This window comes from Chaetodon trifascialis, chromosome 8 (assembly GCF_039877785.1).
Source record: "Chaetodon trifascialis isolate fChaTrf1 chromosome 8, fChaTrf1.hap1, whole genome shotgun sequence".
NCBI lineage: Eukaryota > Metazoa > Chordata > Actinopteri > Chaetodontiformes > Chaetodontidae > Chaetodon > Chaetodon trifascialis.
The window spans coordinates 24678700-24691331 of NC_092063.1; the positions used below are offsets into that span (position 1 = coordinate 24678700).

The window sequence follows — 12632 nt, forward strand, 5'->3', positions numbered from 1 at the left end:
ATGATACCGTACCTTCCTGTTTATCTGCCTTTAGTTTTAGTTTTACCACTCTCTCTCTCTCTCTCTCTCCAGCCAGTCTGCGGGTCAGCAGTGTGAGTGTGGTCAGGTCAGACCACTCCAGTATCTGTGTGTCCTGGAGACCCGTGTCTGCTGTTGATGGATATCGTATTGTCATTCAGTCTGTCAAAGGTAACCTATTATATAATCTATAGTAACTGCCAGCTCTGGGAAACGACTCTTAATTTACCCATCGATGTGTATGTGTCCTGTCAATGTGTGCGTTGTGTATAGACAAGCAAACAAAGGAGGAAACTGTTGATGAGTCCAGCAGCAGTCACTGTTTCACTGATCTGGAACCGGAGACTTTGTATCGCATCAGTGTGCACTCCCTTCTCGGCTCAGCAGAGGGCACTGCTGTCTCCATTCTCCATCCAACAGGTCTGACCTTATCTGGGTTACAAAGACCGTGTCAGATGCTGAAGTTAGTTGAAAATGTCAGAAATAAGTAATTTTTAGGTTGCTTGCTTCCATAAAATGTAATCAAATCATTTGGTATTTGTGGAAGTAATTGCATAGATTGATACATGCATTTCATTATTTTTAGACAAAAATCTGTAAATGTCTTAACAATTTTTCCGCCTGTTAAATGTGTCACGATTGGTTATACTTCTTGGTTTCTTTTTCAGCCGCAGCTCCAGCAAGAATTCCCATCCACCCCCGCATGTACCCAATCCACAACGAAGGTGACTCGTAATCATACTGCAGTACATTCTTCTGTAGAAGTGCGTCGGGTTAGCTCATAATTGTTTTTGGAATGTCTTTGGGATTATTATTAGTATTGCAGTTCAGGCTAAGCAGACTTGTTGTATTCTTAAATCTTTAAATGACTCCAGCAGGTCCCCAGCAAACTGAGAAGTATGTCAGCATTTATGTTTTTTTTCATCTTCATGACATCAACGCAGTGAGAGAGCAGGTAGCACTTGGTTTTGGTGATGTGCTTGAAGTTTGTTTCATCGTAATCATAAAATCAGACCATCAGAATACTTAAATTGCAGACTTGTTCTAGCGGACCTGGAGCTCACATTGAGACTTTGGTATTTTTGTCTGGACTGAAAATGCTGGAAAAAACCCTTAGCTGTTGGTTTCTCAGCTTTGCTTTGCTTGTATGATTCAACGCTGTCCTGTTGTTGCTGTTTCAGTGTGTCCTGAAGTCACCATCAGAAACAGCATTGTTAAAGGTGAGATGTCCTCAGACATAACTGCAAACTCCCTCTCTTATGAATAAACTAAAACATCAAATTTAAAAAGCTCCTCCTATTGCTGTCATGTGTTTGTTTTCTCAGGATTTGACATGATGGAAGCGTTTGGTCTGACTCAGAGAGCTCACTCATCTGTGGAGGGTGTGGCAGCCGAGCCTTTTGTCTTCAACACCCTCCCCACCTACACCCTGTACAGAGACATCCAGCTGACACAGAGCACCAAGTGAGAGCATCTCTTTTGCTGCTTTTCATTGACCCTCTACTAAAATTACCTATTTGAATAAATACTTGCACTTGGTCATATCACTTTGCAATGTAGCTGCTAATAAAGATTGCAGTGTTCTGAACCTCCCTTTCAGTATACACATCAGTACATCCTCCATGCTGTTTGTTCAGCTGTGTCCAGTCGTGTTTGAGAGGTGTGTCATGCTATATGCATACTGCAACTTGAACAAACAGTCCTTTGGGACACGACAACTTCCGAATGTGGCCAGAACAATCAAATCCCTATCCGGTGAAGGCATACCAAAAATTCATGAGAAGAGGAATGGCAAATCTACAGAGGTTGCTTTCCACAGTGTGGCTCCTGGCTTCCCTCACTTGCATGTCTTCTCACGCCTCAGCTTCACCTGTCAGGGTTGCGGGAGAGGGATGTCTTCGCTCACTCCAGCATCATTTTTAGGAGATGGGATTGATGATGCCCAGCTTTTTCACTTTAATAATGAAGTGACAGTTTTAAAGAATAGCTCAGGCTAAATGTTGATAACTTCTGCTGCAATACCAAGTACAGATCTGTTGCTACGTCAGGGTGTCACAGAGCGTGGCTGAAATCACACCAACTGACATTTTCAACTTGTTTATATTTGGATTAAAGGTGGATAAAAACAGCTACGATTGGAATTTAGAAGTTTTATACAGTTTATATGGTTAGTGTATCTACAGTACTGTAATAATGCAGTAATATTAATATTAAAGTAAAGGTTCAAACAAAAAAAGAATGAAATAGGTCCCTTTACATTTTATTTAAATATATCCATCTTTCCCTCTCTCCTTCCAGGTTCATCCACCCTGCAGGCTTCTCTCCAGAGCACACCATCAGCATCACCTTCCGTATGTTGCAGGACACACCCAGGGAGCCCTTTGCCCTCTGGCAGCTCACTGACAACGACTTCCAGCCCAGGATGGGGGTGGTGCTGGACCGTGAGTAACATCTGTTGACGTGCTTTGTGAACAGCCACAATCCTAAATAGATAGATGCAAATGAATTAAAGCATGAGGTTGGTGGTATTCTATATTGGACAGTGGACTTGTGGCTGAGCTACTGTCAGGGGAGGAAAAGCAGGTTTTCTTTTGAAGGATTTATTCACAACGACATAATAAAGTATTGCCAGACTCATCCTTTAAGAAGTAAAGATTTAGCTGAATTTAGCTTTTTTTCTGGGAATCACAAGATGTCCTCAGTGACATGTGTTGTCTCTGAAAGGATTTATGACAAACTGAGGTTGCATCTTTCACTGTTGTTGAAGATTATTGAAATGCAGACTGACAGATTTTAAGAAGTAATTTTGAAAAAGCCATTAGTGTGAAACCCCCACTAGAGGTTAGGAAATACTGTTTAATTATAATAATTGTAATTTTAATTGTAATAATTAGATTTGTATTTGATCACTGAATAGCTTGCTCTGTTTGTGCTTTGTACAGCTACGACCAAGCATCTGGTGTACTTCAGTCTGGACTATAGGGGAGAGGTGCAGGAACTGACCTTTGACCAGCCACAGGTCCACAGACTGTTCTATGGCAGCTTTCACAAGGTGAGATAATATACACTGAGCACGTGTGAGGAGACAGTCAGAGCTTCACTGTCATTCAGCAGAAAATTAAACATGGATGCTATGTTTTCAAATCATTTTAAATGTCCTTGTTTCCATCTACCCACCTTGTCGCTCATTCACCTCTGAGCCCTCACTATTACAAAAGAAATATCAAGATATGCAATCACAGGGAAATTGAACATGAGATGTTCTCCATGATGAATAACATGACGATAAGTCCTTGTCTCTGCTTAGCTATTTCTGCTCTGAGCCCATGTGATTAATGTGTTGTTAGAGTTTTGAGCTGCTCCTAATGATTGCTTCTACTCTTCACTGTAAGTAGGACTAAGTCACTATGAATATTTCACATTCTTGACAGGCAGTGAAGAAGTTATTTGCTCCTCAGTAACTGTTGACCTCATGCAGAGATTTCCAACTGTGTTTGGTGTTTAGTTAATTCAGATACTTAACAAACCTTTAGCACCTGATCACCACAAATTGTATCAAGACTTCTACATATTTTGTGCAAGATGTGTTTTTTGGTTCAGAGTGACTTATACTTCCTGAGGATATCATTATCACTGATTTCCATTGCAAATAGACATCCATGAATCTGCCTATAGATATGCCCATAGAAGAAAGGATTATAATTCCAGGCCTACCTGGCCTAATATGACAAAACAATGTGGGATTTCAGGTCATGCTTTATCTCTTGTGGTTCCTTTTGATCAGTCCTCTGTCTTCTTTGATTGGCAGGTTCACCTGTCTGTCAGCCAGGTGAGTGTGTCCCTGTCTGTGGACTGCCAGCATGTGGGTGAGAGGCCTGCCCGCCCGCTAGGTAACCTGCCAACCGACGGCTTTGAGATGCTGGGAAAACTGGTGAAGACCAGAGGACCCAATAGTGGATCTGCACCGGTACTTTTCCTTCTTGTCTCTCTCTTCTGATTGGCTCTGTCCCTGTCCTGAGCTCAGCCTGTATCCTGTGTTCTTCATTGTTTCCAGTTCGGGCTGCAGTCCTTTGAGATCGTCTGTAACACCACGTGGCCTTCAGAGGATACATGCTGTGATCTGCCTGGAGTGGTCAGTCTGTTGCTGTTTACATTTACCCCTCATCAACTGTGTTATCTTGTCAGCAAACTGTGTTTGACGTGCAGTGAGCTGAGTGCTTTCTGTGAAGTTAGATCTTGAAAGTCTGCTGGTGAATAAAAAGATCGCCTGAAATTTAAACTAATTCTAACTTCAAAAACAGTTTCATAAGATGCGTGAAAGTGACTCACTTTTTTTTCCAGTGGTTATACAATAGTGAGAGATACTATATGAGAGCACAGTAAATGTACTATTGGCTTCAAGGGCTGACTTACTGTTTATTGTTTGTGTGTTTGTGTGCGTCAGAGAGATGAGGAGAGCTGTCCTGCCCCGGCGTACTCCTGTACCTGTTCCTCTGACGTCCCTGGTGCTCCCGGTTCCCCTGGACCTACTGTATGACACCATGAGACCTTGAGTGCTAGCTGACTCCTGACTCATTTTTTGTGCGATCCAATTGTTTAATAACGTTCACATTCAATTTGTTGTCTCTTTCTCAGGGAAAGCCAGGTCCTCGTGGTGAGAAAGGTGAGAAGGGGGATCAAGGCGAAAAGGTGAGATGAAAATATTTATTCAGGCTTGTTTAGATTTAAGTTCTGTCTCCTACAGTTATCGCTCAATCAAATCTGGACCCGACTTGACCTGTTAATATAAGAGCTGACCAGACCCGTGATTATAGGCTCAAAGCTGATGCAGGCCAGTGAAGGCAAGAGGTCAGGTCTAGCTTCAGAGTCATTTGGATATTGAAAATATCCTCTGTGGCCAAGGCCAAAAATTGAAATCCTGTTGAATGTTGTCAGGGCATTTATACATTACAGTGCATGTTTTATTTAGAAACACGAGTTAAAGCACCAAATGGATGTCTTCAGGAGTTTTCTTCAAGAGCTTTCTTTGGGTTTCAGGGGGAGGTGGGTCCTCCAGGAAAGCCTGGATTTGAGGGAGGTCTTGGACCCCTGGGCAACATAGGGCCTCGAGGAATGACTGTGCAGGGCAAAGCGGTGAGTAACTTTCCTAACACATCCTATCTGTGTATCATGGCAGTCATCATAGTACATATGTTGCTAACTTGTTCTCTAAGGACTAGAGAATCTAGCATATCCTATAAATTTGTCTTGTTTTCTGTTTCCATATTTTTCCATTCAGGGTCCACCTGGTGCAAGAGGGGAAAAGGGAGATCCTGGACGACCAGGACTGCAGGTGAACAAAAATACAGCTGGGGAAGAGAAAAAGCTCACTTCTTAATCCTCTGCCCTGTCCTGTCTGTAAATCCATCCATCCGCCTCTCATTGCACTCTCTCCAACCTTCTCGTTGTCTTTCCCTAAAGGGTTCACCCGGACCTCCAGGTCCAAAAGGGGAGGAGGGGATTCCAGGCCCCAAGGTGAGCTGCGTGATCCAATACAGAGCAGCAGATGTTAGCGGTTCTTCATACAATTTAGCCGAAGTAGTGACCCTCCGTCCATGTTTATGTGTCCTCGTCTTTCTGCGATGTGTTTTGCAGGGCATTCGAGGGCTTGAGGGTGGTATCGGTGCACCTGGCATCACTGGACTCAGGGTAAAGTTGAATTTCATTTTAAAGCTAGAAGGTGTAGAATTTGAATACTTTTGAATTTTTTCCACCGGTGTTCGGTCCATGACATGAAATTTGAAAAACTAATATATTAATGGCCATAAAATATACTGTGGATATTTGTTGTCCTCAGAGGATGAATCCATTAGGGCACAATATAGCCTCAAAACACACAAAATCTCCAAATCTACTGGGATGATGTACCTTGAGTTCACTGAGAATGAACCCATTCCACTTTGAACACATTTTGAGCTTTCCTCTAGCACCACCTTCAGGCCAAAATGTCTTTTTTCTAGAGTAACATTCAGATTTAGAGAATTAACATTACAGCCTTGATGTAATTCGGTATTATAAGGCCATGTTGTAATAATGTTAACAGCAAAAAATGTGATTTTTTTTGTTAAAAGCTCCCCTGTCTGTCCTGTGATGCTACCATGTACCTGTGTGTAGCCAGCAAAGCCTCTTCTCCCAATGTGGTCACTTTTTGTATTTTACAGGGTTTCCAAGGAATGCCAGGATACCCAGGGCCTTTGGGGGAAAGAGGCCCCTCAGGACCTGTGGGACCTACGGTGAGACCAGAGGGACAAACAGTGTCAATTAGTCATCCCTGTCTTCTTGGTTATGTAATGATCAATGTGTTCACAGTGAACAGAGGTCAGATATATATTTACACATGTAACGAACACTAACAGAAGATGAGATGTGATGCATAGTCCCATGTAGGCTTTGATAAGGATAGCCATGTCTAATAATAAAGAGTGAGTGATTATTAACAATCAATGTGGGAGAGCAAGAGAGTCTGATGATCACCATGTTTTTCAGTGCATAACAGTGAGTGATTTTATTTGTCATCTCAATGATCCATGCAGTAAGCATCTGGTGTGAAATGCCATATCAGTGTCATTCATGAAGTGAAAGTAGAATTTGAAATGCAGTCTACTGTTGTGCATGTCATATTTTTTTTATTTCTAAAAGTATTTTTGAATTTTTATTTGATTGTTCTGAGTGCAAAATAACAATGCAATTGCTGACAATCATATAGTTGTTAAAAACACAATGGGCGCTTGCAGGAGCGCATGGTCCTGAGTTATTTGACGAAGAAGACGTTTTAATTGATCTCCAAATTGTCACGAGACTGTTTTCAATATGTCTGTCTCCAACATGCTCATTGATTTACTGTGAAACTGTCAAATAGTCAATCATAAGACAAGTCTGATATGCACATGAGCACAGAGGTTTGTAGTTATTTTACATCTGTCTGCTGGTTGCACAAAATGTCACCAACGAATCTGCTGTGCGTAATTGTGGCTCCTTCAACATCCTGTCGTTCACTGATCTTTTGCTTAACAGGGTCTGCCAGGGAGTAAAGGGGAACGAGGAGAGAAGGTGGGTTTAACTTCTCAGTCTTTCACTTATTGTAATAGTGACATTTTACGACAGCAGTGGGACACATTTTGTCATTACTTTTTACTGTTTGTCTCATTCCAAAATAATTATTTGGCTCTCATTGAAACCCTTGTTGGTGAATCTGCTTTTGTTTTACAGGGGGAGCCTCAGTCTATGGCCATGATCTACCAGCTGGTCACACAGGCCTGTGAGCAACTAGTGCACAGTAAGCACTCTGTTAGCAAGCATGTAAAAAAAGATGATGATGTCTGCATGTTTAACTCACTCCATGTAGCTTTTGAAAGGTCCAAACACGTGCTCTTCAGCATACTTTATCCAGAGTTGTGTGTTTTTTTCAGAGGAGGTGTTGAAGCTCGACATGTTCATTAATGAGGTCAATCGTAAGCCAGCTCCTATTGAAGAACCAGTGGGGCCCCCTGGGGAGCCTGGTATACCAGGGCCCAAGGGCCCACCAGGCACCAGGGGCACCCAAGGGAACGTTGGTTCAAGGGGGAGACCCGGTAGACCTGGATACCCAGGAGAACAGGGTAGGACTCCATTTCGGTTTGTTGAAATGGAAACAATCCAACTAGAAAGCAACTGTTGCACAAAAGTCAGAGAAATTATAAACGTGTTTCCTTACTCAGATTTTAAAGTTCTAGCTTGATAATATTCTAAGATTTTGATGATGCTAAGTTGTCTAGTCCTTCTCTACAGGACGGAGAGGTTTTTCAGGGGACAAAGGTGATGCAGGGACCAATGTCCAGGGGCCCACAGGGATCAAAGGATTCGCAGGTACCTCTTTAGGAGTCATTTGTGTCATATATCACTGTCATATCATATTAATCTGTCCCATGAATCATCAGTGCATAACCCTGTACTGATGTGTCTCTGCAGGTCCCCCAGGTGAGTCCAAGCTGGGAATTGCAGGCTCCAAAGGAGATGATGGTAAGCCAGGACCCCCAGGGATCCCCGGACCTCCTGGACAGCCAGGCGAGATTGGACCACCGGGTGTGTGTGACAGCAGCGGAGGCTGCCACAGAGCCCCCCAGCAAACAGGTTAGCTACGAGGAAAAGTCCACTAACTGATGACGCAAGAAGGGTAAATTATTTAACACTGACCTGAAGCATCTTAGACAGCCCACATTGACCATTTTCCATACCAAACCATTACTTTTACATTTACTACATTATGGGCAGCCAATTGATTTTTGGCCACTTTGATGCAGCTCAACAAGCTGTAGCTGCAAAATGTACGTTGTCACGAGTGTGGCTTGACAGTGTGAAAGTGGTCTTACGTGTTTACTCTTTCTTGTCTGTGCTCTGTTCGCCCAGAAGACCCTTATTATGGCTACCAGCCTTGAGTGGATATGAGCAAGCATGCAGCAATGGTCAGGTGACTGTTGGGAAAGACAATGGTTCCTTTGGAGCTCAATGACATACTGGAAATGGAGCTAAAGAAGCACCACTAAAGAGGTCTGCTGTGTGAACTTGCCACTGACTGACGTGGAAGCTTGACAAGCTTCATCAAGAGTGAGAAAAGGAATCAATACAGGAAGGATCTCTCTCTGTCCTCTTGTTACAGTGTTCTTAGACATAAAATAAGGCAGAGAAATAAACTAAGAATAAGTAGGAAGCTTTCTAATATAGAATAGTGTTTTGATGAATAGATAGCATCATAAAGGAAAATATTTTCCCATTGGGATCAGGCAAGTGCTGTCTTATAATGTACACTATATGCGCACTGAAACCTTTTGTTTCTATGTTTATGTATTCATGCACTGTATCAATGCCAAGTAGTTTAGCCATTTGTGGTACATTTCTACCTATTTCATTTGCTATTCTAACCTTAACTGCCTCAAGGATAATGAAAATGCATAATCCATGGTGTAAAAGCCTCTTTGTTCCATGGTATAAATGATACTGTGAGAATGTCTGTCATCATGTGTACGATCGTTTGTATATTGTTTATTATATTTACTGCATACAGTTCATGTATGATATTTTATACTGCACCTATTGAAAATTCAGGTTTACAGTTTCTGTTTTCTTGGGGGTTTTGTGTGTGTGTGTGTGTGTGTGTGTGTGTGTGTGTGTGTGTGTGTGTGTGTGTGTGTGTGTGTGTGTGTGTCAGAAAGATGTTTGTTTTTTGTTTTTTTTTTGGTATGTATGTATTTTTTATCTTGGTAATAAAATATCATTAATATGTGTCTAATGAAGTGTGATGTGTTTTTTGTTCCCAAAATAATGTGACTGTCTCAGTGAAGGGAGTGGAGTGTTTTATTCCTGGACTCTGAATGTACAGTATGCAAACAAGCCCTGAGGCTGAAATTGACTACCAACTCCTTTGGGGGACGAGAGAAAATAAATCAACCAGCAGGAATAATGATAATAATGCCACAGTAGTTTGTCGGAACCCTGGTGAAGAGAGATTTGTTTCCAGTGGGGTCTATTTTGAAGAGCGCAATGGAAGTTCCAACCTGTCAGCAGATGTTTACGACAGCTTAGTCAAGTTAGCCACATTAGTACGTCTACTTTCCGTTTTTGTGAGAAATGTTCCCTTTTCAAAACAAAAGCCAGCCATGTTTCTTCACTGCCCTGGGTGGGAAACGTGAAGAACCCGTAGAATATTGTTATTTACTCAACATAAAAACACAAAAAGCATATCTATAATGAGACTGTGACGAAACCACTGAGCAACGTTGTTTGTTATGTTTGTGAGGTTAGACAATGCTAATATGCTATACGCTATATTATGCAGGATTATGTGTTAACATGAAGTGTAATGCTAATACAAGAGGGGAGCAAACTTTGGCTAACTATGCTGTATGGTGTAATATTTCCATAGTTTTATCCATTTTTTTCGGTGTAGCTGAAGTGAAAATACGGAATAGGACTGTTTTATTTTGAAAATAATAAACAGGATATTGTGTAGCACTTTCTTGCAACTTTACACAGTGTGGCCGTTGTAGATAGACGTCGCCATGGCAAGTCGAAAAACGTCGCACCAAAACCGGGACAATGGGGACAAGTACTCGATACTGTTACCTACCTACAACGAAAGGGAAAATCTACCTTTAATAGTGTGGCTTTTGGTGAAATATCTCGGTGAAAGGTGAGTTCCGGGAAGCCAGCAAAGCTGCTCGGCTAATGCTAGCTAACGTGGTAATGCCGGTCAGTGATGAGCTGTCTCTAAACCACTGACAAATGACAGCTCGGCTCAGTGCTCTTAACATTGGCTTCTACGAATAATTGTGTCATGGCTACAATATAAAAAGGTTATGTTAAAGTTAAACTAGCTTGTTCTAGCTACCTTATGTAGCGTGATGTACTTGTCAACGTGTATGTGTGTTAGTCAGAGATACAAAATTAACCCAACCAAGCTTCAGCTCACTTGTTGTGTTTCCAGTGGGTTTAACTACGAGATCATTGTCATCGACGATGGAAGCCCAGATGGGACACTGGAGGTGGCTGAGCAGTTGCAAAAGATTTATGGAGAAGATAAAATAGTAAGTGAAGAATCGCTACTGATCGACGTCCTCACAGCGAGTGAGGATGCGTTCAGATTAATTAGCATGTGGTGTGCTCATAGAGCCAACAGCTGATTGTTTAGCAGTGCTTTACAATGTTTAGCCATCATGTCATGTAACAGGTGGCTGGAGTAAATGAACTGTGCACAGGGTCTTTCTGCAGACGCTTAATTTCTCTTTTCTGTGGCTCAGCTTCTACGACCAAGAGCGAAAAAGTTAGGCCTGGGTAAGTTCAAAACTGTAAAAACAAATGGTGTGTTCACTCTAGTCACCTTTGCTAACTATTGATGAGCTCTGGTTTCCTTCCACAGGCACTGCCTACATCCACGGCATGAAGCACGCCACCGGGAACTTCATCTTCATCATGGATGCAGACCTTTCCCATCATGTGAGTGGAGCTCCTTAAATTGTGTGTTTCTAAAGGAGGTTCACGTGAACACTCTGAGGCTGTATATAACAATCATTTTTAATATTGATCAGTCTGCCAGTTACTTTTTTGATTCATCAATAAATCATTGGTCTATAGAAAATAATCAGATCTCTAGAACACAATTTCTTCAAGCCCACGTTTAAGGACTCCTTTATGTAATTACAGTGTGTGAAATATTACAGCATGGTGTTTGATTGTTCTTTGTCATTTTGATATTTCAGCCCAAATTTATCCCAGAATTTATTGAGTAAGTGTCTTCAAATTTCCTATCCCATGATTTTGTTTGTTCAGCTGTTATAATAATATGTAGTTGTAGATGTAGTTCCAGTGCATCCAATGACAGCTGGATGAGAACTTGTGCACATGTCCTTTAGTTAAACTTGTCTTGTTTGTCAGAAAGCAGAAGGGGGGTGATTACGACCTGGTGTCTGGTACTCGATACCGTGGGGACGGAGGCGTGTACGGCTGGGATCTGCGCAGGAAGCTCATCAGGTATCTGCAAGTCAACAACAGTATTTCTTCTCTTCAATTTCCACTCACCTGTCTTCCTCTGACTCTGATTTCAGCAGACAAGAGGCTGAAGTTTGATTTTCTTTTCTGTCCTCTGCCCCCTTCTCTCATTCACAGTCGGGGGGCCAACTTTTTGGCTCAAGTGCTACTGAGACCCGGTGCTTCAGACCTCACAGGCAGCTTCAGGTAAGTGGCGTGAGCGTTGTGAAATAATTGCCACTGACTTTTGAATTGTGCTCTTGTGGGGCTGTGTTTTCTCACATCCCCGCTGTTTCTCTCACTGATGTCAGGTTGTACAAGAAGAAAGTGTTGGAGAGTCTGGTTGAGCGGTGCGTGTCCAAAGGGTACGTCTTTCAGATGGAGATGATCGTCCGCGCCAGACAGCTCAACTACACAATTGGAGAAGTGAGGCCCTGAGTCATTTATTCATATATTTATGGGTTTTTTTGGTGGTGATGGGGGGCGGTTATTTACTGAGTGTGCATATATTTTTCAGATAAATGCCTTTTTTCTCTTCTTCCAAACAACAGGTGCCCATTTCCTTTGTGGACCGAGTTTATGGAGAGTCCAAACTTGGAGGGAACGAGATTGTGTCATATGCAAAAGGACTGCTCACACTCTTTGCCACGACATGATCTGTGATGCATTGCGTTTGGACGTGCCGCGGTCATGTAGTATTCCTTTCACTCTTAAAGTTGCTGTCTTTAATACAGTTGTAGTGGTGGGGAAAGTTCCATTCACCAGTGACATGACGGCAAATGACGAGGGAGATGTCTCTCTCCTGTTAGCATTAACTGTAAATCAATTCCCTGTCACTCGCCACCCTGAATACTGAAGGAACGTAGTGCTTTACATTCCTGTCATCCTCTTTAAACAATGTGAGCAAAGCACGTGGTGTCGCATCATTCCCGGTCCAGACAGCTGAGTGAACTCTGCATCAGCATGATTGTCAGATGGGTTTAAGTACTTGCTTACCTGTTACCCCTGTGATTGTTTGTATAAAATTAAACTCTTTCTATTGTTGGCTCTGTTGTTTCTTATTGCTGTTCATTGAA

General features: G+C 42.2%; 2 protein-coding genes across 3 annotated transcripts in view; both read left to right on the forward strand.

Annotated features, from left to right (window-relative positions):
- LOC139335492 (collagen alpha-1(XX) chain) overlaps nucleotides 1-12632 on the forward strand; it is a 90058-nt gene that overhangs the window by 20196 nt on the left and 57230 nt on the right. Inside the window, exons 20-41 of the mRNA XM_070969116.1 lie at nucleotides 73-189; nucleotides 292-438; nucleotides 687-743; nucleotides 1200-1238; nucleotides 1344-1482; nucleotides 2317-2459; nucleotides 2961-3070; nucleotides 3827-3985; nucleotides 4073-4150; nucleotides 4463-4549; nucleotides 4654-4707; nucleotides 5056-5151; nucleotides 5297-5350; nucleotides 5479-5532; nucleotides 5653-5706; nucleotides 6219-6290; nucleotides 7072-7107; nucleotides 7267-7333; nucleotides 7467-7655; nucleotides 7825-7902; nucleotides 8005-8166; nucleotides 8443-9168. Of these exons, the coding sequence (XP_070825217.1) occupies nucleotides 73-189; nucleotides 292-438; nucleotides 687-743; nucleotides 1200-1238; nucleotides 1344-1482; nucleotides 2317-2459; nucleotides 2961-3070; nucleotides 3827-3985; nucleotides 4073-4150; nucleotides 4463-4549; nucleotides 4654-4707; nucleotides 5056-5151; nucleotides 5297-5350; nucleotides 5479-5532; nucleotides 5653-5706; nucleotides 6219-6290; nucleotides 7072-7107; nucleotides 7267-7333; nucleotides 7467-7655; nucleotides 7825-7902; nucleotides 8005-8166; nucleotides 8443-8471 (2021 nt within the window). The 3' untranslated portion in view covers nucleotides 8472-9168. The remainder of the gene's footprint in view (nucleotides 1-72; nucleotides 190-291; nucleotides 439-686; nucleotides 744-1199; nucleotides 1239-1343; nucleotides 1483-2316; nucleotides 2460-2960; nucleotides 3071-3826; nucleotides 3986-4072; nucleotides 4151-4462; nucleotides 4550-4653; nucleotides 4708-5055; nucleotides 5152-5296; nucleotides 5351-5478; nucleotides 5533-5652; nucleotides 5707-6218; nucleotides 6291-7071; nucleotides 7108-7266; nucleotides 7334-7466; nucleotides 7656-7824; nucleotides 7903-8004; nucleotides 8167-8442; nucleotides 9169-12632) is intronic.
- Nucleotides 10052-12612, forward strand: dpm1 (dolichyl-phosphate mannosyltransferase subunit 1, catalytic). 2 transcript variants are annotated; one of them, XM_070968457.1, is made up of 9 exons: nucleotides 10052-10222; nucleotides 10517-10616; nucleotides 10830-10863; nucleotides 10949-11025; nucleotides 11289-11314; nucleotides 11464-11559; nucleotides 11695-11763; nucleotides 11868-11982; nucleotides 12108-12612. In XM_070968457.1, exons 1-9 carry the CDS (start codon nucleotides 10092-10094, stop codon nucleotides 12210-12212), a joined length of 753 nt encoding a protein of 250 aa, XP_070824558.1. In that variant the 5' UTR covers nucleotides 10052-10091; the 3' UTR covers nucleotides 12213-12612. The 2 variants fall into 2 exon arrangements, with proteins under 2 accessions (XP_070824558.1, XP_070824557.1); XM_070968456.1 differs by having other exon boundaries at nucleotides 11464-11763.

What these genes read in the sequence shown, in the direction of transcription:
- dpm1 (XM_070968456.1), top strand. Translation starts at nt 10,092, where the DNA reads ATGGCAAGTCGAAAAACGTCGCACCAAAACCGGGACAATGGGGACAAG. An exon ending in GTGAAATATCTCGGTGAAAG is followed by an intron (nt 10,223 to 10,516) that starts GTGAGTTCCGGG and finishes TTGTGTTTCCAG; the next exon opens with TGGGTTTAACTACGAGATCA. An exon ending in TTTATCCCAGAATTTATTGA is followed by an intron (nt 11,315 to 11,463) that starts GTAAGTGTCTTC and finishes CTTGTTTGTCAG; the next exon opens with AAAGCAGAAGGGGGGTGATT.